At 38.8% G+C, this 27708-nt stretch overlaps 1 protein-coding gene across 1 annotated transcript in view; it reads left to right on the forward strand.

The window, feature by feature from the left end:
• The window catches only part of LOC134203276 (uncharacterized), a gene marked incomplete at its 3' end in the record, with an annotated part of 82803 nt that extends 56435 nt beyond the window's left edge, over nucleotides 1-26368 (forward strand). The window contains exon 3 of the mRNA XM_062678150.1: nucleotides 26172-26368. Coding sequence (XP_062534134.1) covers nucleotides 26172-26368 — 197 coding nt within the window. The remainder of the gene's footprint in view (nucleotides 1-26171) is intronic.
• Nucleotides 26369-27708: the final 1340 nt, after the last annotated feature.

A 27708-nucleotide genomic window follows, 5' to 3' on the forward strand; every position in this document is an offset into this window, starting at 1 on the left:
CTGGGCATAAAAGTATCATCGTGCTAGCCTCATGATATACGAATGCAAAATGGTAACCTGGCTTAGAAACGTCGCAGTTAATAACTGTGGAAGTGCTTAATGAACACTAAGCTGTGAGGCGGCTCTGTCCCAGTGTGGGGATGCAATGCCAATAAGAAGAAGAAGAAGATGATATGATATCCTAATGAGTCCATTGATTTAATACGACTTTAATCATTATTCATACAAGCTACTACAGACCTTTTAGGTTCACCAAAACGTCATGGAAACCGTAACGATGGAACTACTTGATCGTCCAAGTTCGTGAACGCAGAACAAATCGCAGGTTAACCTTGTGCATCTTGACTCAAGATCATTTCGGAGCACCTTGGACATTGGATCTCATGTTCATTGTAATTATTGGATCATATGCCTATTACACCGGATTGGGTAAATACCGATGATGAGGGTATTGCGAAAGCCCTGATTGGTCGTCTGGTAGATACTATGAACTAAACTCAAGAATATTTTGGAGTACCTTGAAGATCCCGTATTCACGATAATTTGGTTTGCATGATACGTATATATCTATTGAAAAGGATTGGTGGAGTACCTATACAGACGATGAGGACATTGCTAAGCCCAGATTGATCTGGTAAATACCGTGGGCTGAACTCCAGAGCGGTTTGGAGTACCATGAGCATCTCGTATTAAAGAAAATAGGCTTTGCATGATGCGTATATGTTTACTGAACCAGATTGGGTGTATACCGACTATGAGGAAAGGTTTTTTGTCCTCATCGTCGGTATACACTCCATCTGATTCAATAGGCGTATACGCATCATGCAAACCCATTTTTTCTTCCGTATCAAAAAAAAAGTTTTTGTATGATGCGTATATGAACAAGCTTGGGTGAATACCGACGATGAAGACATTACAAAAGCCTTGATTGATCGGATAGGTACCGTGGGCTGAACTCACATTCTGGAGTACCTTGAGCATCCCGAAATCAAGAAAATTCGATTCGGATGATGCGTATATGCCTATTGAACCAGATTGGGTATGTGCCGACGACGAGGACAAATGCCAAAGCATCGATTCATCTGGTAGATACCGTGAGCTGAACTACAGAACGTTTTAGAGTATCATGAGCAACTCGTATTCAAGGAAATAAGGTTTACATGATGCGTATATGCCTATTGAACCGGATTGGGTGTATACTGGCGATGACGACATCGCAAAAATGTTTGTTGGTCCGGTAGATACCGTGGGCTGAGCTCCTGAACGATTTGGAGTACTTTGAACACTTTGAAAATTGGGTTTTCATCATGCGTATATGCTTATTGAGCCAGATTTGGTGTATACCGGCGATGAGGACACTGCCAAAGCCTTGATTGATCCGGTAGACACCATGGGCTGAGTTCCAGAACGTTTTGGAGCTCCTTGAGCATCTCGTGTTCCTGAAAATAACGTTCAGGATGGGTCAACTTGTATGAGTATTCAGAACTGTCAAATAATGTGATTTTGGATTCACACATGTCAGATTCATTTGCAAGCTCTCAGAAGCGAAATCTTCCCAAGGTTTCGGATATCTGGGTCTTCAAACTTGACCCCTGATATTTTTCTCGCCAAACCAACATCCTGGTGAACAGTTTTGCTGAAAAAATTGGTTCCTATATCTCCTCTCCTGTGATTTTACACAGCCAATCAAAATCGGTAGGCATACATGGCCCTGGGAGGGAGAGCCAGATAGTACACAGGAAATCAAAATAAAATTATCGGTGAGAAAAACATAGCAAAACAAGCGAAGCGTGAAATTACCAATTTTTGTTTTGCGTGTCATCGATATTTTCGTTGGTTTCGTCGAAGCCGGTGCGTGACTTACACGAGCTTAAGAAAACGTTCTGAATGCCGGCAGTTTAATCATGAAGAGTCTCGTGAAATATTGCGGCCGGAGCAGTGAAAAGATACCAGAGCTTCAAATATTCGATTATTTTTTATGAAGCCCATTGGCTAAAGAATTTTAATTTTTGATTTTCCATTTTTCCAATTTTTCGAAAATCTCATATTTCTGGTTTAGTTATTATCCATTTTTTTTTTCTTATATTCATATTTTTTTTAAATTTTGAACTTAAAATTATCATAAATTTTTTGAGTTTTTCATATTTTTAATTCGATTTTAAATTTATATTCTCTTTAATCCTTTAATTTTTAAGACTTCAAATTTTTAAGTTCTTTTTTTAATTTTAATTAAAAAATTATTGAAATTTTTTTGTTTTCAAATTTTGGACATTAATTTTTTTTAAATTCCTTGAGCTTAAAATTTTAAAATTATCAATCTTTTGATTTTTTGAAATAATAAAATTTTTGAACCAAAGTTTTTAAATTTAGATTTTCCTAAAATTTGTAAAGTTGAATTTTCAAGCTTTACTTAATTAGGGGGAAAGACGGCTTTGGCAGGTTTTGTTCTATTATTGACGGGGGGGTTTTTGTTGACCAAATTTTATGAAATTTGGCCACAATATTCTTTGATATGCAAAGAATGTTTAGGCCAAATTTGAGCCTAGTCAGTCATAAAAAACCCCTGCCAATAATAGAACAAAACCTGCCAAAGCCGTCATTCCCCCTACTAAACTTTTGAATTTTTATCCTATTTTTTTTTAATTTTGAGCCTCTTACTTGACTTTAAAACTTGTTATGTTTTTTTATATTTATATTAAATATTTTTAAATTTTTTTTTGATTCAATTTTTTTTAATCTTTTTATTATTTTCAATTTTAAAAATCGTTAAATTGTTATATTTAAAAAAATAACTTCCGTTTCTTTTGTTTTTCATTTTTTTTAAATTTGATTTTTTCAGTTCCTAAATTTTAATTTCCTAGTTTTTATTTTTTTAGTTATCCAATTCTGATTTTCCAAACATCCTCTTTCCTAATTCTATAATTTTTGAGTTTTATAATTTTACAATTTTATTTTTTCTAAAATCTTAATAACTTTGACAGGTTTCAAGATAGATCAAAGTAGTCTTCTAGACAAACATGTTTTTTGTCATTATGCACAACTTTCTAGAATAAACCATAGTGCTAAAATCATTTCCAAAAAAGTTATGCTCAAAATATGATTTCTGGGGGTCATTCATACAAAAAGTGCTCTAATTCCTTACAAAACCGTTTGTCCAATATTGTATCTTCAGAAAAGATATTCCAATTCACATTCTTTATAACATTGCAGAGAACAACCACTGCTTTTGTACATCTGCGTATTTTTTTTATTTCATACCGCCCTTCAAGGTGGATAGATCATTGATATTTTCTTATCAAAAGAAAGCCCAAGAAATATCCTTCAACTCTTCTGAAGACATCATGACTCTAAAATGTAGTCTTCAGGTCGAAAACTAAAAAACGCACGTTTTGAGGGCTTCTGAACCAGTGTGCGTCGGTTTCAATGTTCTTCAAAGAAAAAGTCATTGACAATTTGACAGAAGATAGATAAGAGAAATAAGCGACACGTATGGTTAATAACGATGATGGTCGATCTCTGCTGGAGAGTGAGCATTGATCTATTAGAAATTTTTCAAACTAATATCAAAATTTGAAATACCAAAAATACTGGTATTTCCCGTCTATAATACCGTTATATTTGGTACTCAAAATTGGTCGATTATCCCGGTATTAGCGGTTTCGGTACTACCGGTTACAGCACCATAGTTAAATGTAAGTTAATCACGTAAAAAGGAAAAGAATTGAAGGAAAAAGGAAAAAAAGATTAAGAATGAAGAAGGAAAAAGGTAAAATAAGTGGAGAAAAGGAAGAAGGAAGAGTGAAGAAAGAAAAAAGATGAATCATGAAGAAGGAGGAAGGAAGAAGAAGCAAGAAAGAAGAAAGAGGAAAGAAAAAGGGAAAAAAGAAGCAAGAAGAAAGAAAGAAAGAGAAAAATGAAGAAAGAAGAGAAGTAAAAATTAAGAGAGAAAGAAAGAAGAAAAAAGAAAAAGGGAGAAAATTAAGAAAGAAGAAAAAAAGGTCAAAAGATGAAAGAATATAGAAGAAAGAAGGAAGAAGAAAGAAGAAAAAAAGTATTTATAGTGAATGAAAAAGGAAGAAGGAAGAAATGTTTAAGAAGAAAGAAAAAAGAAGAAAGAAAAGATGAAAAAGGAAGAAAGAAGAGAGGAAAAAGGAAGAGAGGAGGATGGAAGAAAAAAATGAAGTAGAATGAAGTCTAAAAGAAAATGAAAGAAGGATGCAAAAATAAGGGAATGATAAAAAGGAAGAAAGTGGAAGGAAAAGGAAAGAAGGATTATGTAAGAAGAAAGACCTTAGAAGTGAGAAGAAAGAAACCAGAATGAAGAAAAAAAAAAGAAAATGGAAAAAAGGGAGAAAAAAGGAATACAGAAGAAGAAAAAAGGGAAACTGACTTCACACTTCTCGTTTCTCACTTATCACTTTTTACTTGTAATTCGGCTTAATGACCTTTCGGCCTAATGACCATTCGGTCTTATGACCTTCGGCCTAACGACCTCTAGCCTAATTTATTTATTTATTTATTTATTTGTATCCTATTGATGCGGGATCGACTGTAACTTTTAAATTTATTTTACGGCTACGCAGTCTTGTAGAAATGAGTTTATTCGTTGCCTAACGTTTTGACACAGGGATTGTATTTTCCTCAGGGGTAATTATTTGTGTCGTTTCACGTCTATCGTTTCGTCTAACTACGTTCAGACAGTTATAGTTAGACGAAATGTTAGCCGTGAAACGATATAAATAATTACCTCCTGAGGAAGACACAATCCCCGTATCGAAACTTTGGGCAACAAATAAACTCGTTGCTAAAACTAAAGACTGCGTAGCCGTAGAATAAATTTATTTGTATCATTTTTTCATCTGACTGTGTTGTCTACATGAAAACTTAAAGCTGAATAGTGTCAGTTGTTATAAAATCTTAACAGACGTTGCCGAAATTCGAATGAGCTGATGGCAAAATCGAATACAATGGAACCTTCGTTAAAACGGCGAATCATGACGAAGAAGCAGCTGTTAGCAGCATAGTTGGTGTAGCGGGTCACTTCAAGGTAGATGGCGCAGTGCATATCGGACGAACTTGCGTTAAACAGCTTCCAACCGAGCAATCCATACTGCTTGATAAGAATTCCAAACGGCAGAAGCAAATTCCAGTTGAGAGCGTACTAACGAACAGTAAAGTGATTTGAAGCACAAATTATGAGAATGAATTTGAGTTGACGATTTGCTTTATCAATGGTAGTTGTTAGATAATGACTGTAAGTTAGCCTGTCATCCAATAGGACACCAAGATCTTTAACATGGTTAACGCGTTGAAGAGTAGTTCCTGCAATATTGTAATCGAAAACCAAAGTATCGACTGTCCGGTGAAGGCTAATGACGCATTGGTCTGATACCGATTTGGCTTCACTCTTTGCGCAACTCTATACACACTCGATTCTTTTTTACGCGGATTTATTTCCCACGATTTTTACACGGATTTTTTAAAACGGATCACGATTTTTTTTTCTCACGACACGCGTCCTCCGTGTAAAAAAGAATCGAATGTAATATTATTACATTATGGTATTATGGATCCACCAACTGCATCTACTCAACGTAATTCTATTCTAATTAATGATTTGAGTGTATTAGAAGTAACGTTAAGAAGTAAAGTTAAACGATTTACAATGATATGGAAATGTTAATATCATCTTCCAAACTTAGGCGTACATGTTCATGATAGAATTAGAGGCTAAAGTATAGAAATTGATAGTTCCGTTAGGATACGGCAGGCATGAAGACTGTTTTTATAGAAGTCGATTTGAAAGCGAGTGGAGGGCAATATTTGTTGGAGTTTGGCAGAAGGTAGGTCGTGCGATATGTGCCATCACAAATATCGTCACATTTGTCTCATATGAATAGGAAATCCAGCAAAGATAAATCCCAAACTAATATGCGATCATAGGCAGTATAGTCCTCACTGGAACATCTTCTCATGCCATCCATCTGTTTAGAATTGACTAATCAATTAAGAGCCGATTGTAATTTAATAACGCTTGATATAAGAACTGATCTTTGGCATCCAGACCGTTACATTTAAATGACATACCATCCTAGTCCAAGTTAACAGAATACTGAAGTCCAAATATGTATCAAAACCTTCTATCAGAAATGAATCTATCTCATTCATCAACGCAAATCAATCCAATTCATATCGCCAGAAAACGTAAAATCAATACACAAAACAATCCATACCAAAAAGAAGCGGCCTTTCCTACCGTTCGCATTTGTCCCAAACGCCTCTCTAGTGTAGTATTGCTGTATATATTTCGCCGCCACTTCAGAGTTCGAATGTGTATTCGCTAGTAGCTTCCAACCACTCCACCATGTGTGTAACCTCCTACCATCTGGTAGAGTACCTACTACATACATGTAAACAGAAGGATACCAATCCCCACGGTACGGAAAAGCACGCAACCGAAGTGACAAAAAGCGTCGCGTCTCGTGCGCTCACACCCAACCTGTCTCGAAGCGCAATGACTACAGTTCAGAGGAATCTCCCAACATGGTGCTCTCTTACACACCCCTTCACTATGGGGATCCCCATACAAGCGAGCGGTCAAAATAAAATTGGACTTTTCAAGTGATTTTCCACTTTGCTTTAGCTGTGTATGGTCGAAATAGCATGAATATATAATTTCTAACACCCCCTTTAGGGATCGTCTATGAATTACGTAATATTTTTTCATAAATTCGATTAACGTGACAAAGCAATCCAATTTAGGAAGTTTAATTTTATATGTTTTCTTGAGGAGAAGGAAGGGGTTGTACAAAAACCAAGTACAGCAATTTATGGACATCATGAACCCTCCCCCTTCTCCATCCTCATTTGTGGACTGTTGTCTATATATTTTGTATATTTTTTGCGGAAGGTAATCATTTTTGTGGGAAGAAAGTAACAAAACGCCTCCCTACCAATAAATCTAATAACTTTTCATTGCTCTAAATCTGAAGTTGGCGGCGAGAGAACCGAATTAATGTTAAAAGACATTAATTTCATGACATTCAGTGATATTTTTTTGTTCTTACTCTCATGCCTCACAATTTGTATTTAGAACAATCTGTTTGACAAAGTACTAGGTTCTGAAGGATCCTAAAGCATTAAATGTTAATCAAAGAATCAGAAGTCAAGAACGAGTAAAGTACGAGACACTGAAGACGTCCTAACAGGTCGAAATACGTATATGTAGAACTAATACGAGTTGGTGGAATAAAATGGAATTTTACTAAACTCGTCTTATGACAGTGAAAACATTCCACTAAAAATAGTTAAACAATTTTCTTAAAGAATCAGAATTGGAAATAACTTTTGAAAAAGGGTATTAGCAAATTAGAAATCGCAATCCCATGACATTTGTACAAGTTATTCAAAAATAAATGAGAATAATATATTCTCAAAAATGTGAACATTCATTCATTCCACAATGCTCCATTGTTCCGAAAAGCAAATTTCTTTCAATTTGAATAACAACACTATTTAAATTATTTTGATTTGTTTTCATGATTTCTACAAGTTATATATAGCATCATTCTTTTTCTGTGTGAAGGTTTAAATCTTTAATGTTATTTTCCTAAATTCCATCAACGATGGAAGATGACATGAATTCATCTAAAGTATTAGAGGATAAAGAACTTTTAAAATCTTCAAATATTATGAAATTACGCATGGCATAAGAATAACTAAGTGAATTTTTTTCCAATGTCTCCTCGTTATCCAAATCGAGCTTAAAATAGATCTGATTCATGTAAGGCACGAAGAAAATGTCAACATTTGCCTCTCTTGATCATTTTCTTGCATTATGAATTCGAAATTTCTTCTTGTTTTATATTGACTTTCCGCTGGTTGTTCAGCCAGTGAACCTCAAAGTGTAGATGAGTGAATAAATATTTCCCTACCTTTAGCCAGACATTCATGAACACTAGCAAGAATTTCATACTCTCCGTACTAACTAAGATATTGTTCGTCTTTACTTTTGCAATAAACATGTCGGGAATTATTGATTCCAGGAGATTTATAAATATTTACATATTATGAAATCTCATATTTAGTTCTCCATCAGTAGCTAATGAATAGCTCAGAAAATTAGGTTTAGAGAATGACTCAAACCACTCAAGCCCCAAACGCATTTCAGCGGAATGGCGACGGAACCAGTAAAATTTGACAGGAAATATATAAATTCCGTTACTGTTACCGTTGTGCTGCATTGTATTGGGGGTTTTATTCATTCACTCCTTTGAAAAGTTAAAAAATTGTTATAAATAAAGTCGAAGTTATTACCAATACATGTATTTTGACCATACCCTTTGAGCCCATAGTTCAGTCTGGCCCATTTTCAATAGGAAACGATGGGACTAGATTTCCCGTCGAATGAAACTTGTTGCGAGAAAATCGTACACAAATAAGCGTCTAAATGGCGATTTGCGCACATACATACAGACGCGCATGCACACACATACAGACATCACCTCAATTCTTCGAGCTGAGTTAGTTGATATACACCACTACGGATCTCCGCGCCTTTTCTCAAACATTCGCTTTCGGAATGCGCAATAACCTCGGAGTACGAGAGAGGCAAAACACAGCAAAAAAATTAAATGAAAAAAAACCAAAGTGATTTAACTCTGTTAATTGCAAATACTGGCAAAAAATTATTTCGGGAACTTTTAGTCGAAGCTTCGTCCTTGATGTGCATCATAAAAGAACCCGGGGATTTCTGAGGAAAAAAAAGTTCTTCACTATCAAAGTTGAAAATAGCGTCGTTTTTGGAAAAAAATATTGTTTCCGCATTTTTTTCATTTTTTTTTTCACAATGTAACCATTAGTTTTTGCATACCATTTTAAAGCTTATACAATTACCTTTGTAATGATGTATTAACATTAAAGAAAAAACATTAAGAAAATATTTCAATAAATAGTTGAAAGTAAAATATTTTTTCAGGAAATTTGTTAACTTTTTTACCCATTTCTGACTTTGACACCTTATATCTTTGGAACTAGTGCACCTAGAGACTTCAAATTCAGAATTTCTCTTAATTAGAGTATTGACAATGGAGAGAAAATATTTTAAAAGAATTCGGAAGACATGACATTTTCGATTAATGACCGCCTGAAATCCTATAGTGCCCTTATTGGCACATCGACGACGACCGATTGTCAACGAAACGCGGTGTGCAATGGGCTTTTCCCCTTTTCCAAACCAATATGCACTGTGGAGGGCTTTAATGGATTGAGGTGGTCAGAAATACCAACGTGTAATATGTAGGATTGTTAATGATACCTGGATGATTAATACCGTTTACATCATAAAGTGAAACTATCCCAATAACTTTGTATCTAGAACTCATTTGAAAGATATCGAAAATATCGAAAAAGTATAGATTGGAATCAAAGAGTATAATAATATTTTCAGAGAGCGAACTTAAACTTTGACTTTTCGTTTCAATGAGATTAAATCAGGCGGTTTTCAGGCCAATCGATATGGTCCTCAAAAATTCCAATCTCACATTTTCACTATAGACGCTATAGGTTCCATAAACGAGCGCAGGAACGGTTGGGTCATTTCGATTAAGTGTGTTTTTCAACTTTTTCACAGTGTACCACGTGAATTTGACGTCACACGCTCCGTTGCTTGGATTGCAATCTTGACGTCATGTTCGTTTGGCTACACTCGCCTTCGCCTCAGCTCGTCTATGGAACCTATAGTGTCTATGGTTTAACGGGTCTGCCGATGTCAAATGACCGCTAGTTGAGGTTGTGGTTAAGGTGGGATTCAGATATAAGACGCATGGAAGAGGCAAATGAACCACTGCTGGCGGAGCCAGAAGTAGCAGAGTGCTCGTAGCAAGGAGGCTATAGTTCTCAAAGGCACCGATCTTGTACACCAAATATTGTCAAACCGAATAGCAATGGCTGGCGCCAGTGAAATACACCAAGAATAGTAGCAGCTGTTGGCTAGATCCATCCATCGTTCACATTGCGAAAATCGGACGACCGCGGTGGGCTGAACACTAGAGTTTCCATCCCGGGACATCCCGGGACAAAAAATCCCGGGATTTAGGAAAATTCGGGATTTCCCGATTCCCGGGATATTATTTTTGAAATCCCGAAAATCCCGGGATACCCGGGACAAAAAATTCTGTTTCATTTCCGGTTCGCAAACAGTGTAATTTTTCTTCTTCCAAAAGTTATTTGTTTTGAACGCGGAAACCTAACTTAAGTGATAAGCTCATATCATATTTTTATACTTCGCATCACACATGGTTTTTTTCCACGTTCGTGTATTTGGTAGGCTCAGTCATGTATACGGGGCCAAGGTTCTTTGTGATGGCCAGTCTATATCATCTTATTATTAAATTAGTAAGAAAGGAACAGACATGAAAATATCGGAGATAGTTAATAGAACACCTTCACAAAAAATAATAGATTCCCCTATACCACTATACTACTGACTGATATTTTTACCAGCAGATACAGCTCTCTATTAATTAAACGACAAGTATCTACAGTAAAAGATCAGCTTCATCTGTTTGGCGCCTGCTACCTACCCGTCTCCCGTCTACAGCGAGGTTGTGCACACTAACTGATATTCGCCTTGCTAATCTCCTCGCGCCGCCCAACATTGACTCAGTCTTCCTGAACTTCTTGCCTCCAAAACAATTCTTGATCTAATTCATGTCCTTCCAATCGACGTTCGTACTACAAAATTTCCGGCACATGCGCAAGTACAAGTGGTCCGACCCCGATGCTTTGCCTATTTTATTTTTTTCAAAATCAGCTCTGGTCAACAGGCTGCATTGAATCGTTTTCCAATTCTCGGCTTCTGCCAGAATTGTATACCAACTTTAATCGCGTAATCTATTAACCCCATTATCGTTAAATTATCGGTTTAACTTACGTTAAATTATCGAACTCCGATAATAATTGAGTTGATTCATCTTTTCACAGCAAGCGATTATGTTGAACACAATTAACTTTATCGGCGATAACGATAAATTAGAGATTAACATCAAGATTATGAAGCGATCTGTTCAAGATTAGGAAGTCACTAGGGTATTGAATGCAATCCCAGCAACTGTCTAAACCCAATTCAAAACAATGCAAACAGTCAAGCCGACTTCAACCGCCAGCGAACCCTTCTTCTCGAACTCGGCGATCATATATTCCAAAAGGGTACTCTTCCGAGAAAAACGTGAATATTATTTGATTCTTGAAGTCGTTTTTTTTTCGAAAGAATCGATTCAAATTAGAATTTAATTGAGTTCCAATTTGAAATCTGTATTATCTGGCCTTTCTAAAATTTGAATTTTACCCCTGAACATTGAATAAAATCGTTTTTAAATCAAAAAATAAGTTTTCTAAGGAAACATCGAAAAATCCAGGATCCAGGATTTCCAGGATATCTGAACAATTCATCCCGAATCCCGGGACAACGAAAATGGCCGGGAAATGGAAACTCTACTGAACACGTATCCAGAAAGTCGGACAATACCCCGACGAAAATAATTCTTGTTAGCGATCTGACGGATACAATAAGGCGAGGAGCGCAAAATGCAACGTTTGGACGAATACGATTTGTGGACTCTTCGCAGACTGCGTGGCTGGCGTCTTCACTGCGGCCTTATTTGCATACTTACATAAGCCAATGCGAACAATTGTGAACCTTTGTGATTGCCCCATTATATTTTAAACACATTAGAAAGGCACCACTATTGCAGGAGTTATTCAATTTATGTTTTAATTTTATTTAATATTGATATTTAAGCTTTACTTTAGTTAACTACAATGCGTATTTACCAGAGTTGACATTATTTAGAATTTTGCTGTTAAATAATAAACATACACTGATTTTTGACTGCTCAAATTCGCACCGTTCGTTGTTTGATAGGGTAGACACAAATTTTCTCTAGCGATAAACGAATCGAACAAGCAGAAGCGGCACCCAAGCGAACGATTGGAAAGCCAATCAATTGGCAGCCGACCGATGACGATACGCCCAGGAGGGGGTGAACTAAACTGACTGGCGCCCTGAAATCGATCCTATTCAGGACATCGATCAGCTTGACTTTTCCCCACTCTCTTGGTTGGTGCTGCCGACATGCTTTGTATGCAAGTGCAGTGGTGCGATGTAAGTAAAGATGAATGTCTGTAGCAACGGAATTTGAGAACTTTTCCATTCTGAAATAAAAATTACTGAACTAAAAAAACTTCTAGAGATAGAAAAATAATTATTAAAGAAAAAATAACCCATAATTTATAAACGAAACATATTGTTTAACAGAAACGAAAACATAACAAAACCACACCTATTGCGTGACGAACATCTTTATCGGCAGATTAGTTCATTAGCCTGACCAATCTGATGATGAATGGATCATTAAATTCCAACCCATCCCCGAAGCAAACAGGACATCAAATAAACTTTCTTTCATTGCCATACTGAATTGACCTTTCCCAACAAGGGACGGTGCCGCCACTCATCATCATAATTCATCTCATTCCTCACGTAGGTACCAGAGAAAAGACTCCTGCAGCAAGTAGTGGGTACGCACGTCCCAAAGCAGCGGCACGTCAAATGGCACGTAAAGTCCGCACCCTTTTTATAATTGCCCATCATTGCGTGAGGAAATTCTGACACCTTGCTGCCTAAAAGCGCAAGATACCGAGCCGAGGCACACTCCTACAAACACTATAATGAAAACTTTTTCCATTTACAACAGTGACGCCGACGGCGGCGCTACAGACACTTCACCATCGATCGAACGACACCCACCGAGAGACCGTCAGACCAACCGACCGACCGGCGGCGTCGTTATAGTTAGTGTGAAAGGTTTGGAGCTTTCGCCCTCCCACAGCTCTAACTCAACCCTCGGCTCGATCCATATCGCATCGTATGGAATGTGATGTAAATAAGAGCATTTGCTGGGAGGGGATCCCCGTTACTTACCCCAAGGTATTAGTACATAAAGAAATGAAAAATCGACAAACCAACACCACGACAAGATGAATGGGTGAGTTCCAGGGAATTCCTTACCGTATACGGTTTCCTTTCGTATGTTTATGCAACATCTGACTTTTCCGTGCTGGTAGTGGTAGGAATGGGTGACTGGGGCTTCCCAAAGTTTGCATTGTTTTATATACAAAAGGCAACGCGCCACAAGCGTCAGTGTTGCTGGAGAAAGCATTATTGTTGAAAAGGTTAATTGTCGCACTCTGGCTTCGTACGGAAAGTGTTACATATCAGCTGGGCTAGATTTCCACTCTGCGGTAATAGAATCGCTTTCTCGGAATCGAAAAGGAAAGAGGAAAGAAAAAATGTGATATTTACAATAATGAGTTACGAAGGTAATTCTCCATCCTAACAACTAACTTTCATTTGCGGCTTTTGACATTATACCTAGTACAAACACGGTCAATATGAGTCCCGTAGGCAAACCTCTGAATTAAAGGACGAATTAAATTACTTACTTGATACTTGATGCGCTACAGCTCTTCGATCAACCTACCCCGAATGGAGTCCCCCTCTCCACTGTACTCGATCCTGGGCCAATCGCTTCCAGTCGCCCTAAATATTGAGCGCCCTCAGGTCCTCTTCAACTGCAAAAAGCCATCGTGTACGCAGCCTTTCTTCCGGGTTCTCTACTAAATATTATCTTCGCTTGACGTTCTTCCAGCATACGAACAATGTGACCAGCCCTCCGTAGTCTGCCGTGTTGAATAAGCTTAATAATATCCAGTTCTTTATACACCTGGTACAATTCCATGTTTCATGGCCGTATAAAGCCACCGGAAGAATCAGAGTAGTATACAGTGCGAGTTTTGTTTTCGTTTGCAGACTACGGGACTTTAGCTGGTTACGAAGTCCGTAATAAGCCCTATTTGCAGCTGCAATACACCTTTACACCTCGCGGGTAACATCATTATCGCACGTCACTAATGTTCCAATATACACAAATTCTTCAGTTTCGCCGGAAAATCATGTTCAAGCATAATTTGCCGTAATTTATTTCGTTTCACTGAATCGTACGCCGCCTTGAAATCAATAAACAGATGATGTGTCTGCAAGTTGTACTCCCGGAATTTATCAAGGATTTGTCTCAGGGTAAACATTTGATCCGTCGTTGATCGGCCCTCACGAAAACCTGCTTGGTATTCGCCGACGAAGGACTTTTCAAGCGGTCTCAATCTGTTGAACAGAATACGGGACATAATTTTGTACGCCGAATTAAGGGGTTATTCCCGGAAATTGGCGCACTCCAGTATGTGCCCTTTCTTAAAGAGAGGGCAAATGAGGCCGTCTAATCAGCTAGGAGCTCTTCATCCCATATTTTTGACAACACATGGTGCAGAACTTCATAAAGCTGCTCACTGCCATGTTTGAGATGTTCATCCTGGAGCTCGTCCTTCCCCGCAGCCTTATTGTTTTGCCGCTCTTTAACAGCTTTTTAGAGTCACTCCTGACGGAATCCAATTTTCAAAGTACTCGCGTTTTCAGGAGCACACCATTCGATACGGAAGCACCGTACAACTGTCATTTTTATTTTTTCTGCTTTGCTGCGTCGCAGCATGCGTGAAAAATTAAAAATGACAGTTGTGCGTTGCTTCCGTATTGAATGGTGTGCCCTTGAAAACGCAAGTAGTTTGAAAATTGATTCCGTCGAGTGACCTTAACCTCATCTAGTGTAGGTGACTCCAGAGCTTGCCCATCGTCGCTAATATTTATTCTGCTCATCTATGCATCGTCACTTCCACTATTCAACAAAGTCTCCAAGTATTGCTTCCACCTGGCAGCCACTTCGGTTTTATCTGTCAGCAAATTCCCTTGTTGGTCGTTGCACATGACGGGAGATGGCGCTGTCTTTCTCCGCACGCCATTGACAGACGCATAGAACCTCCGCATATCGTTCTGCTCCATTTTTTCCTGCGCCTCGCTAATCACTTGTTCTTCATATTCTTTCTTCCTCCTGCGGTGGGTTCGTTTTTCGGCTGCTCTTGCTTCCTTGTACCGATCTCTATTCGATCGGGTACCCGACACCAACATCTGGCTTCTGGCAACGTTCTTCTCGTCTGTCACTCTCTGACACTCCACATCGAACTAACCCGTCATGGGTCGCCTCTGTGCAGTGCCTACCACTTCTCGTGCTGTTGTGCTCACCGCTCCATTGATCGACTCCCATAGATCGTTGATGTTGGCGCTAACGTTGATTGCACTTATCCGTTCGTCGAGCTTCTGGCGGTACTCAGCCGATACTCCTTCCACCGACAATCGCTAGATATTGTAACGCATCGTTCGCTGTGATCTTTCGTTCGATACAGTTGACAACCGTAATCGAATTTTACTGACAACGAGTGATCAGAGTCAATGTTCGGACCTCTGAATGTTCGCACATCGATAACATCCCATTTCTCGGCCCATCCACCAGAACATGGTCTATCTGGTTGCAAGTTTCACCATTTGGGTGTCTCCAGGTTTGCTGTCGGATATTCTTTCGTGCAAAGTAGGTGCTAATGATGACCATCCCTCTTGCAGCAGCGAAATTTACTAGCCGTAGGCCGTTGTCATTGGTGGCGGAGTGAAGGCTTTCCCAACCAATTATGGGACGGAAAAAACCCTCTCTTCCGACCTGAGCGTTGGCGTCATGCTTTGGGCACTCTCCATAGGCTTTATCAAGACATTTGTTGCCGAGAGATTTTGGAGCTTGTGGTTGAGAACTGAACTTCTTTCAGCAGATTAAAAGACGTTGATTTGTCTGATCAGCTAAAGCTAAAAATAATGTATTACCAAACAAATCATAACAATTTTAGTTGTAATTCTTACATTTTTTCAGTGCATCCATAAGTACTCTTACTCCAACTCCTACTCGGCAAACTTGGTTGGCATCAGCTAGCGCCGGATCCAGTGTTTAACGAATTCTTACTATTTTACTAGAACAATTTCTACGATACCGATGGCACAGCTAATCTTTTGGTTATCACTACCAGGTTCACTCATTATTTCACTACTAATATTCATACTTTCTATACAGTGTAACGCACAAATCGTAACCTCTTAGAGCGTTCCTATTATTGAATTGAACCTAGCGAAATTATATCGCATTAACATTCATAAAACGTGTCCTTCATGTGGTCGGATTTATCGTTTGTCGGTGCGTAAACGTTGAACGTTGCTTTTCCGCCGCCGCTGTGATAGATGATATACTTGAATGCAGTGTTGGGCATGGGCTATACGGCTCGGAATTCACGTTCTCCGGATCTAGGCCATCGGACTTCTTAAATAGCGGCCACGTTCACTCCAACCTTCTGCAGTTCACGAGCCAGAAGGCTCACTCGTCCAGGCTCATTTAGGGTGCTGACATTCCAGGTACCGAGTTTCCAATCATAGTCCTTATTTCGTTGCCGGGTCGGTTGCCAAAAATAACGTTCTCTTTTTCTTCTATCTCTATTTTTCGTGGTATTTGAGAGAATCTATACCATTTCGTCGAAAGACATTTCGTCGAAAGACATTTCGTCGAATGACATTTGGTCGAAAAGACATTACTTCGAATGGACATTTGGTCGAAAGGACATTTAGTCGAGAATGTTTTTTAATCCACTAGAGACGCAGGACATTTGGTCGAATGACGTTTGGTCGAAAGGACACTACGTCGAAAGGACATTTGGTCGAAATGACATTTAGTCGAAATCTGATTAAAGTATGAAAAATCTTCGTACATTTGGTCGAATGACGTTTGGTCGAAAGCGAGTTTTCGAATTAAAAATCTTTGTAAATTTAGTCTAACAATGTTCCGTCGAATAGCTATTTGAAAGAAAAGAACTTTAGTCAATAACAATAAAAAAATAAATGATTTATTGCGGTGTTTCTAAAAGTCACATAACTATTGCTCCAATATTGTCCAAAGAATGATGGGTCCATAAAAACAATAAATAATACGAAAACGGTGAATATCCCGAGAATATTTCCGACTGGATACTGATTTTGGCGAACCCCTCTAACCGACTACGATGAATCTATACCACCTGGTCAAAAGAAATTCAGTCATCATTTCACCAGAAATTCATATGACCATTTGGTGGGAATTAAATTTTCGGCCAATAATAAACGAATTATGGTTGGAGCACAATTTCAGAAGTAACATTGATATCATTGGTTTTTGATCATGTACCGAAAAAAATAGAGGGTATTTCACCATCAGTACCTAATATTTTACTATTTCTGTAGGTTTTCAATTTTCCTATAATACACCAGAGTCTCCAGAAGTTTCTTTAGCTCAGCTGAAAAATCCTCATTGACATCCATATTCGTTTCTTCCGCCCTTCCGCACTTCCGCTGAACTTCCTCACGTCAACTGAATTCCTCTTATCAGTTTATCCATAAATCTTGTGGATTATTTATTCCAATTCAACCAAAAATCGATTGACGAATTATCCATTTAACTAAATACCTATTACCACCTAAACACTTTCAACATTCGACTAAATTTTCATTCGACTAAATGTCCTTTCGACTAAATGTCCGTTCGACTAAATGTCATTTCGACTAAATGTCCATTCGACTAAATGTCCATTTGATTAAATTTCCATTCGACTAAATGTCCATTCGACTAAATGTCCCTTCGACCAAATGTACTTTCGACTAAATGTCATTCGACTAAACGTCATTCGACGAACTGTCCCAAAGCCATTTGAGAGGCTTCAGTAAGGTAAATTGTCTCGACTTCCCTGGGCAAAAAAGTGTCATAGTGTTAGCCTCATGATATACGAATGCAAAAATGGTAACCTGGTTTAGAAACCTCGCAGTTAATAACTGTGGAAGTGCTCAATGAACACTTAGCTGCGATGCCGCTCTGTCCCAGTGTGGGGATGTAATGCCAATAAGAAGAAGAAGAAGTAAGGTACCTTACCGGGGTTGCATTACCTACATCGCGCTGGTGGAGCTGCCACCTTAGGTATAGCTGACGCGATACAGCATTTCGTTGATCAGCCGCTGGGTACCAGGCAGACGCTGTTTAGGCCGCACCTCCTGGTGAACAGACGCTCGAGGCGTAACTTCTCACTCTAGCTGATGGCAGAAGGACAACAGTGCCCAGGTTGCTCTACCAGTTAAGTACACAACCCCTAGCTGGCGGTCTATTGTCGATGGACGACCCGTGGAAGCGTGAGAACTTGTGGGGACCAGAGCTCTGTTGGGCGCTCCTTCCTTGATATCTACCCACCATTTTGCATTCTACAAGAACCGAATGGGTATCTTAGTTCTTCGTCGTGCATTGTGCCGTCTAACTTCAAATCACTGTTTTATATTTGTACCGTAATCTGGGGGAACATTGATCACCGGGGTAACATTGATCAGTTGCACCACTTCCAAGAAATGAATAAAATATGATTTATATGTTATCACAATTACTTATTGTGAGTAAGGTATCTTAATATTGACTAAATTTGCTGCTGCATGATATAACCTTCGGATGAATTTGCATTTATTTTCCTTGGCGGAAATTTGAACAATAAAATAAACATTAATTTTTGAATGCACAGCAAGCTGCCAAAAAAGCACTCAAAACAAGTATAATAACAGAAAAAAATAAGCTCGTACCTTTAGTTTTGTGAAAGGCAATCTTATTTTCTTGGTTAATCCATAGTTTTGTTCAGAAATTTTGTAATATATATTGTTGAAAAACCACTAGCGGTGATGATCTCTTTCTCGAAACAATCGATGCAAATCGCTTCAGCGTAAGAGAATCTAACTATAATTGCCTAGCTTAAGGCGTTTGCTATCGCCTTCTCTTTAGATCAGCGGTTCTCAACCTGGGGTACATGTACCCCTAGGGGTACCTTCGCCGGGCCCAGGGGGTACCTAGGACAAAAATGCATAATGGCGGATATATAACAAGATTAATCAAAACTTATTGATGAGGTTTTGATATATGCATATATTTTTTTTTCAAAATTGTGTCTTGTAGGGTAACGGCTGTATTTTGGACCGGGCTCATATTTTGGACCACCCAGCTGAATTTTGTATTTATATCACACAAAACTAAATAAAACATGCAACATTTAAATTTTATTGCTAGAAGAAACTATCCATAAAGGTATTCCCTACATTTGTATCTTATAAAATATTGCAATTATTAAGAATATTTGCACGCATTTAAACATTCTGGCTGGATTAGACCAAAACTAAGACGACATTGTAAAATTGAAGTCAACTTTCAAAAGCTGTAAGTTTATTTGTACATATATTCAAAACATGTGAATGATGTTGTTGACTTATTACAACCTAATAGAAGCAGTTTCCTATCTCGAGCACAACATCGTAAATTTAAAAACAGTATTCTGAGGCATGTCCAAAATAGGTTCATTTTTCATTGAGCCGAACATATTTTCGACATATCTTCTTTCTAAGTTCTAGATCGCTTAAACTTTTGTTTTTTACCAACCATTTGTTTCTCTAGTATCAAACCATTAATCAATTACTGTTCATACCGTATTTATAAATTACCGTTCATTGATGTAGAAAAATGAAAGACATAAAAAATGTCTATTAACCCAACATGTAACTGTTTTTATTATTTCCATACGAAAATACTGCCTATGATCGCATATCAGTTCCATCTTTGCTGGAATTCCCCTCCATATGGGACAAATATGCTATTGTGGTGCAGAATAGTTAAGAAAGCTCCATGACAAAAACCAATCTTTGCTAGAGCTCTCCGTCCGTGCTGCTTGCCAATGCAACAGAGTTCCGCGTTCTACGATTATGTTTCGTTTTGAAAAAGAATATGCAAGGAGCAAGAAAGAACCCACTACTATCAATGACGTAAATGGAACAGATCCGGCAAACTACATAAAAATGTGGCAGGGTAGGAGTGACCAGGTGGCCGCACGTTTGTTTTGCTTCCATGATGTTGTACCGAGTGGTACTGAAATTGATATTAGTTTCAATATCCTTAGCTGGTAGATATTGTTCTATGCTTTTGAGTGCTTATAAAAATGTATTGCTTAGCAAGGACTTTCAGGATGAAAGCGCCTAAAATGCTGGAGATCACTAATTTAATCTAATAGTAACATAACTTTGCAAACAATACAAAATTATTCGAGTGGTCCAAAATATGTTCAATAGGTGGTCCAAAATAAAAACAGGCGGTCCAAAATTAAATCTCACATATCTTCAGAATTTATGATAGTTTGGTTCATTCGGTGGGATTTACAACATTTTTACCTACAAATCCTACTTAGCATTCATAACTTTGTAGATTCATAGAGAATTGATCAAGCATTATTACAAACTCTAACTTTTATTCGAAAAATTGTTCAGCCATCTCCTAAAGCAGTCCAAAATACCTCCCTTACCCTATATATCATGCAAGGCGATCAGTAACTCAAATACTATTGAATCCTGCCCTCCAGCACAAAGGATCATAGCCCTGAGACAAAAGATCAAAAAGATAAATGAATAAATTTTAAAAATCTTCTGTGCTTCCTGAAGTTGAATGATGTTAATAATATGCTTCTGAACTAAAATTTAGAGTCCACACATTCGGAGACATGAAGGTATTTTTTTCTGAAAAGCTCAGTTGCTTCGTTGCAAGAGAATTGGAATCATCTTTCCACGCTCCTCGAAAACCTCCATCTAAGCACCTCGGAGTAGTATTTTCAAGAGGATCGGATGCCTCCTTTAAAAGGTTCGGAAACCTGCGTTCAAGAGGTTCAGAGGCCCGGAAGTTCTCTTCCAAGAAGAAGCCCGGAAGCATTCTTACTAGAGGCCCGGAAGCCACCTTTCAAGAGGCCCGGAAGCCTCCTTTCAAAAGGCCCGGAAGCCTCCTTTCAAGAGGCCCGGAAGCCTCCTTTCAAGAGACCCGGAAGCCTCCTTTCAAGAGGCCCGGAAGCCTTCTTTCAAAAGGTCCGGAAGTCTCAATTTCGAAAAGGCCCGGAAGCCTACTTTCAAGAGGCCCGGAAGCCTCCTTTCAAAAGGACCGAAAGCCTCCTTTCGAGAATCCCGGAAGCCTCCTTTGTAGAGGCGCGGAAGTCTCAATTTCAAAAGGCCTGGAAGTCTCAGTTTCAAGAGGCCCTGAACCTCTATTCAAGAGGCCCGGGAGCCTCCTTTCAAGAGGCCCGAAAGCCTTTTTCCAAGAGGACCGGAAGCATATTTTCAAGAGGCCCGGAAGCCTCCTTTCAAGGGGCCCGAATGCCTCCTTTCAAGAGGCCCGAAAGCCTCCTTTCAAGAGTTTCAAGCCTTTTTCAAGAGGCCGAAAACCTCCTTTCAAGAGGCCCGGAAGCCTCCCTCCGAAAGGCCCGGAAGCCTCCTTTCAAGAGGCCCGAAAGTCTCAATTTCAAAAGGCCCGGAAGCCTCCTTTCAAGAGGCCCGGAAGCCTTTTTCCAAGAGGACCGGAAGCATATTTTCAAGAGGCCCGGAAGCCTCCTTTCAAGGGGCCCGAAAGCCTCCTTTCAAGAGGCCCGAAAGCCTCCTTTCAAGAGTTTCGAAAATCTCTTTTCAAGAGGCCCGAAAACCTCCTTTCAAGAGGCCCGGAAGCCTCCCTCCGAAAGGCCCGGAAGCCTCCTTTCAAGAGGCCCGAAAGTCTCAATTTCAAAAGGCCCGGAAGCCTCCTTTCAAGAGGCCCGGAAGTCTCAGTTTCATGAGGCCCGAAAGCCTCCTTCCAAGAGCCCTGGAAACCTCATTTCAATATGCCCGGAAGCCTCCTCCTTTCAAGAGGCCTGGAAGTCTCAGTTTCAAGAGGCTCGAAAGCCTCCTTTCAAGAGGCCCAGAAGCCTCCTTTCAAGAGGCCCGGAAGCCTCCTTTCGAAAGGCCGGAAGCCTCCTTTCAAGAGGCCCGGAAGTCTACATTTCAAAAGGCCCGGAAGCCTCCTTTTAAGAGGCCCGGAAGCATTTTTTCAAGAGGCCCAGAAGCCTCCCTCAGAGAGGCCCGGAAGCCTCTTTTCAAGAGGCTCGGAAGTCTCAGTTTCAAAAGGCCCGGAAGCCTCCTTCCAACAGGCCCAGAAGCCTCGTTTCTAGAGGCTCGGAAACCTTCTTTCGACATGCTCGGAAGTCTCTTTTCAAGGGGCTTGGAATTCACCCTTCTAGGGGCTTGGAAGCCTACGTTCAAGAGGGTTAGAGCCGTAATTTCAAGATGCTTAAAAGCCTCCTTTTAAGTGGTTCGAAAGCCTCACTTCAAGAACTCGGAATAAAGAAAATTTCAGCCAGAATCATATATTCCGTTAATTTCCGTTATCTTATGAGTTACACTTATTTTTATTTACAGAAAAAAAACTAGGGGGTACCTCAATTAATTCAAAAGTGCGAAGGGGTACCTCTCAAGAAAAAGGTTGAGAACCGCTGCTATAGATAAATGTTTGATCAAAGTTACCCCAAATTAAAAAATTAAGAAGCTCAACAAAAAACATTTTTAACATACAATTAATTGCATATTATTCGGCAACTCGGCCGTACGAAAACCATTTTTTGTTAAATATCTTGGCTGTGCATATGCACAGCATATGTTTCAAAATGGACAAATTGATATGAAATTTGCGAAAAAAGAATCCACGTGTCTTGGAGGGACTCGAACCCTCAACCTCCTACTCTCTAGATAGGCGTGATAACCCCTACACAACAAGACAACTTCAAGGTCACGTTTGCGGAAAAGCCATCAGAATCCGAGTACCAACCTCCACCGCGGTTAGCTATCTTTTTTGCAAATTGAATATCTTTCGGATGCTTAACATAATTTTAAAATTATCAAATGATCAAGAACAACAACCTTACACATTCTATAGATGTAGCAGAACTCGTTTTAAAAATATGAGAAAAGCTATCATTTCACTTACGGAGGAGTTATTTTCAAAACAATTTAAAAAATGATCAATGTTCCCCGGATTACGGTATACATTTTTCCATATAAACATCTAACGAGTTTAGCACCACCCAACCGTTGATCGATTTGGTTAAAATTTTGTCCAGAGCACCAGGGCATCAAATAGAACAGAATAAAAAGGCGGCTCATAAAAAAAGGGTTACACCCTTATGGGCGTGCATTGAGAACTGTCAAATTCTGATACAAATGAACATCGTTATTGTTACAGATTGAGAGGTATTGCGATTGTGATGAAGAGGATTTAATGAAAAGTTTTATCAATTTAACGATTTGTTTGACTTTCGCAAGTAGACGTAGTTTAGTTGATATATTATGGTCATTCGTATTGCTCTTTTAATCTAGTGTAAATGCACTGGTGGAGGATAGACAAAGAAAATGAAAATTTCGTCAAATGCACAGTAATGTACAATTTTCAACATTTACGGCAAGTGCTGGCTGCGTTTGTTTACGAAAGGAGCAGCTTTGCTATATCGACTGGAACAGTATTCGGCCAGCTATAAATGAAGGTCCTTGGGGTCGTTCAATAATTATGTTACAGGTTTAAGGGGAGGGTCTAAGACTTTGTGACAGTACATAAACTAGGTATACAAACAAGCGTGACAGAGGGGGAGGTCTAGAAATCCCAAAAAGTAGTGGACGTCATGCTTGAATCTCCCCTTAGCTCCGCAGTAACAGTGAATATGAAATGATCTGTATTTCTCCGCTTCCCATCCATGTTCATGTCGGAACTAACACCGTTAGGACTGCCACGTTCTGCCAGCCAGGTACTCAGAGCCGTAGCGTGGACTCTCAGCGCCCTTGGCGAAACCTTTTTGAGCGCCACTTTCTTTCTAAGCATAATTAGAGATTTATAATTCCCAGTAATCGAAAATTTCTTGGAGCTCAAAAAGAGAGCTCCTTCGGGCTATCTACTACCTGGAAAACCTAGAGTAGAGTTGTCAGGGAATTGACCGGAAAAATCCTGGGAATATGAGGGAATTCACACAATCAGGGAAATATCAATACACACAAGTGAAACTCTTTCAAGAGCTGAAAATGATCCACAACTTTGAATAAATATACCAATCAAATCATACAATCAAAAATGAATTGAACATTTAAGGATCGTTGTTTCGATCCCTTTTGTCATCGTTAAAGGAATCTTGAGAAATCTAGGAATTTATTCGGGAAATCAATGAGGGATTGCTTTGTAAATTATCTTCAGGAATGTATTAAAAAAATCAAAATTATCAAGGCTTTTTTTAAAGCAATGGGACTACCAAAGAAATTTATGAATCTGTAATTTTCGGAGGTGTATTTCCCAAAGGAGTGTATATAGGAATTTTAGCGTTATTTTCTTAATTATTCAGGAGGAATTAACAAGATGAGTCCTCGAAAGAATTCCTGGAGGAGTTTCAAAAGGAATTTCAGGAGGAATTTCCGAATGAATTCTTTAAGGAATTCTCAAAAAAGGAATTTGTGAAGGATTTTTGCTAAATGAAGTTTCGAAAGAATTCCTGAATGGTTTTTCCAAAGGAAATCTTAAAAAAAATTCAAGGGAATTTTTAAAGTTATTCTCGAAAAAAATCCTTAATGAATTAAAAAAAAATAAATCAATCAAAATCAATTTCTGATACATTTTTATGAATTTTTTTTAGAAGATTTACTAAATAAAATTGTCTAGGAATTTCCAAAGAAGCTATTGGAGGAATTGGAGCTCTATTGGAGGAGAGATACCTGGAACAATTTCTATAAGGAATTCCAGAAATAAGTTCCGAAGAAATTCCATGAGGAATTTAGTACTGTATTTCTTTGTTTCGCGATGAGATGAATAAATGTTCAGTGAGATGGAAAATGGAACAGTTCCCCTAATTGGGTCCACTGCACGGATATTCCGCTGTCCTGTTCCTCTCCATCGGATCACGCCAAGGTTGTGCTGTATCATTATCATTCGATAGGATAATGATTGAAATTATCATTTGATAACTTCTCAGGTGTGAGAAGGAGGCGAGTTGTCGTTGGCGATATCCTTTCAAATTTTGGAATCAATTGATAATAAAAACAAAATTATCATTTAAGTGAAATCCCAACCAGTACCAATTTAATGTCAACAATGAAATTCAATTTGCTATTTGGCATTCCCAAGTAACTAATAAGCACTATATTCCGCCAAATCGTCTATTGCTATAATAATATATTAATGTTATTATTATTAATATTAATATTAATGCTTATAAGTTTTAAAATAGCTGTATAGTGGCCTTATATGGCGGTTTGTGCTAATGGTTACTTGGGATGTGTGGTAGTGTTTTTTTTATAGAAATAAGTTCAGAAAGTAACGGTAAATGCTTTCAATTGAGATACAGTTAATATCAATTGATAATTTGGATATCTTATCGCGTTTGAATTTTCCCATCCCTGGGACCACCTGAAGCGCTGCAACCTCTACCTTCACCTTTTGCAGCTCTCGCGCAAAGAGGGCAACTCGCGCAGGTTTCAACAGGGTACTAACGTTCTAAGTACCGTGTCCCCAATCAGTTTCCGTTAAACATTGCCGTGTCCTTTGCCCATTGTTCAATGTTGTATTTTCGATTATAGTTTCGGTGTTGATTGTTAGTTTTTTTGTCATGTCGCCTTACCAGAGCTAAGACACTAGACTGGCTCAACCTTGTATGGGGAGGAAAAACAGTTGTCGAATTCGAATTTGCACCTTTGTTCAAGTTCAATCCCACAGAACATTATACGATGATTTAATGAACTTCGCGTTCAAAGGAGACCCATAGACTGATTCTAATTGTGTCATAGATAGGCAACAGATAGACAAATTTTCACCTTGCACAGGTGTTGTCTGAACATGGTTGATTGTTCTAAGAAATTTTCCTTTAGATTCGGGTTTACACAGTCTGCTGACTGCCCGGAATGCATATCGCTGGTACAATCGACAGGACATGTAATATTTGTCTGCCCGCGATTCGAAATTGAGTGTTAGTTTGCTCTTGTTAGTCTTCATTTCCATCCAAGATTAGCTCGATAACTGTAATAACTGGGTTTATACTTTGGCTCCGAATGAGCCCGTTAATGCTCGCCCATGTGTTTAAGATCTGTTACTATCTCACCTATACCTAACCCATACATAACTGACGTTTACTTTCGCTCTTCTTACTTCCATTACACGTCCTACGCCCATGTGAACCAAAAAAAACTGCCATCGCTCCAACACACATTCTTCCCCGACACAATTATGGCAACGCACACCAACCGCCTGGCGGGAATGCACCATCATCGACAGCAGGATATCCTCACAGCATAAAGGACGCAAGAATACGGAAACTGAAGGAGCGCAAACTGGCGAAATCGGCGTCCCACGGCAATGGGAGTCCCAATCGTGGCCAAAACACCAACAGCACCAGCAGCAGCCCCAATCCCGGGAGCTGTGGGAGCAACAGCAGCGGCACCGATGCACGACTGAAATCACTGGATGCACTCGCTGTAAGTAGAATTTTGCACATTTCGATGGTCCTGTTCTTGTGCAGGACCCGCTCTCATAGTTCGCTTCGGTCTATGTAAAACAGTGGAACTTCTGTCTAAAATGGGAGGGAAAAGGTGGTGAAGGTCTTCAGCTGTGAAATCATAATTTTACACATTTTTTTTATCCTTGACAAACATGCGGGATTTTTCCTGGGGAATCAAGAATAAGAACTTGTAGCTCGTTTTTATGCTTGTTATGAAATATCGATTCGCTCCCAGCTTACTTATACAGCAATTCCATGTGAAATCGATAAAAGATCTTTTAGGTTTATTACATATTATCAAGGATTGTTCTTTTACAAACATAGTCACACCCTTATTTTGTCTAATTTCGCCATACCCAATTTCTATATAAAGTAGTCAGAAAAATATACGTTTACAATAACTTTCTTCAAGAAATCAAATCTTCTGAACTACTGAACCGTTTTCAATCTATTGACACGAAATGTGGGCTTCTTATGCGTGAAATGCATGAATTTCTTTTTATTTAATTTATTTTTGGTTTGACAATATTCTTACATTTAAGTGTCCAGCTTTCGTGGCTCTTAATCTTTATAAGTGTTTTTTGCCTTTCTCGTATAGTAGTTTGCAATTTGGTTTGAATGAACAAGTTTTAACTGATTTTCTAATTTACTTTCTGGCTCCAGTCAGCTGTGATATTTCAATTCGAAATTAATTTACCACACCTAACAATAAATTTTATAACCTAATGAGCTAAGCCCAGCGCGATCTGGTGTTCAGATGTTAGGCGCCGTGCCCTAAACCTCTCCAACCAACCAACTAACCAAAGCGGTTTGATACAAGCAGACGATTGGCATCAGTATTTTGCATTCCCCTAGGAGAGTCCAGAATCACTCGGAGGAACTTGTTCTGGACTCTCTGGAGTTTGAGGTGACGTGTTTGTAGCGCAACTCTCCATGCCATACTCAAACACCGGAATGATGATTTCTTTATACATATACAGCATAGAGGAAGGAGGGGAAACTTGATCCCCGAGGAGACTTGATCATCTTCTGTTTTATCGAGGAGAACTAAAGTAGTTTTGTTCTAGCGTATTTTTAGTATAGATCCTCTAAACAAATAACCTTTATGTGGTGAGTTATTTTTTTGATTGACAACCTTATTTATTCTGCAGGGCGGTTTGTATGTTTTGACCTTACTAAAGATTTTTTTATTGGCCGCGCAAAATTTGAAAAGCTTTTCATAACAATGACCAAATGCTTTCGTTTTTTCGCAGCACAAAGCCATAAATATGCTTAATGATCTGTACTGATGAAAATGTCAACATTCCATCAAAGTTT

The sequence above is a fragment of the Armigeres subalbatus genome, unplaced genomic scaffold (genome assembly GCF_024139115.2).
Source record: "Armigeres subalbatus isolate Guangzhou_Male unplaced genomic scaffold, GZ_Asu_2 Contig1733, whole genome shotgun sequence".
NCBI classification, from domain to species: Eukaryota; Metazoa; Arthropoda; class Insecta; order Diptera; family Culicidae; genus Armigeres; species Armigeres subalbatus.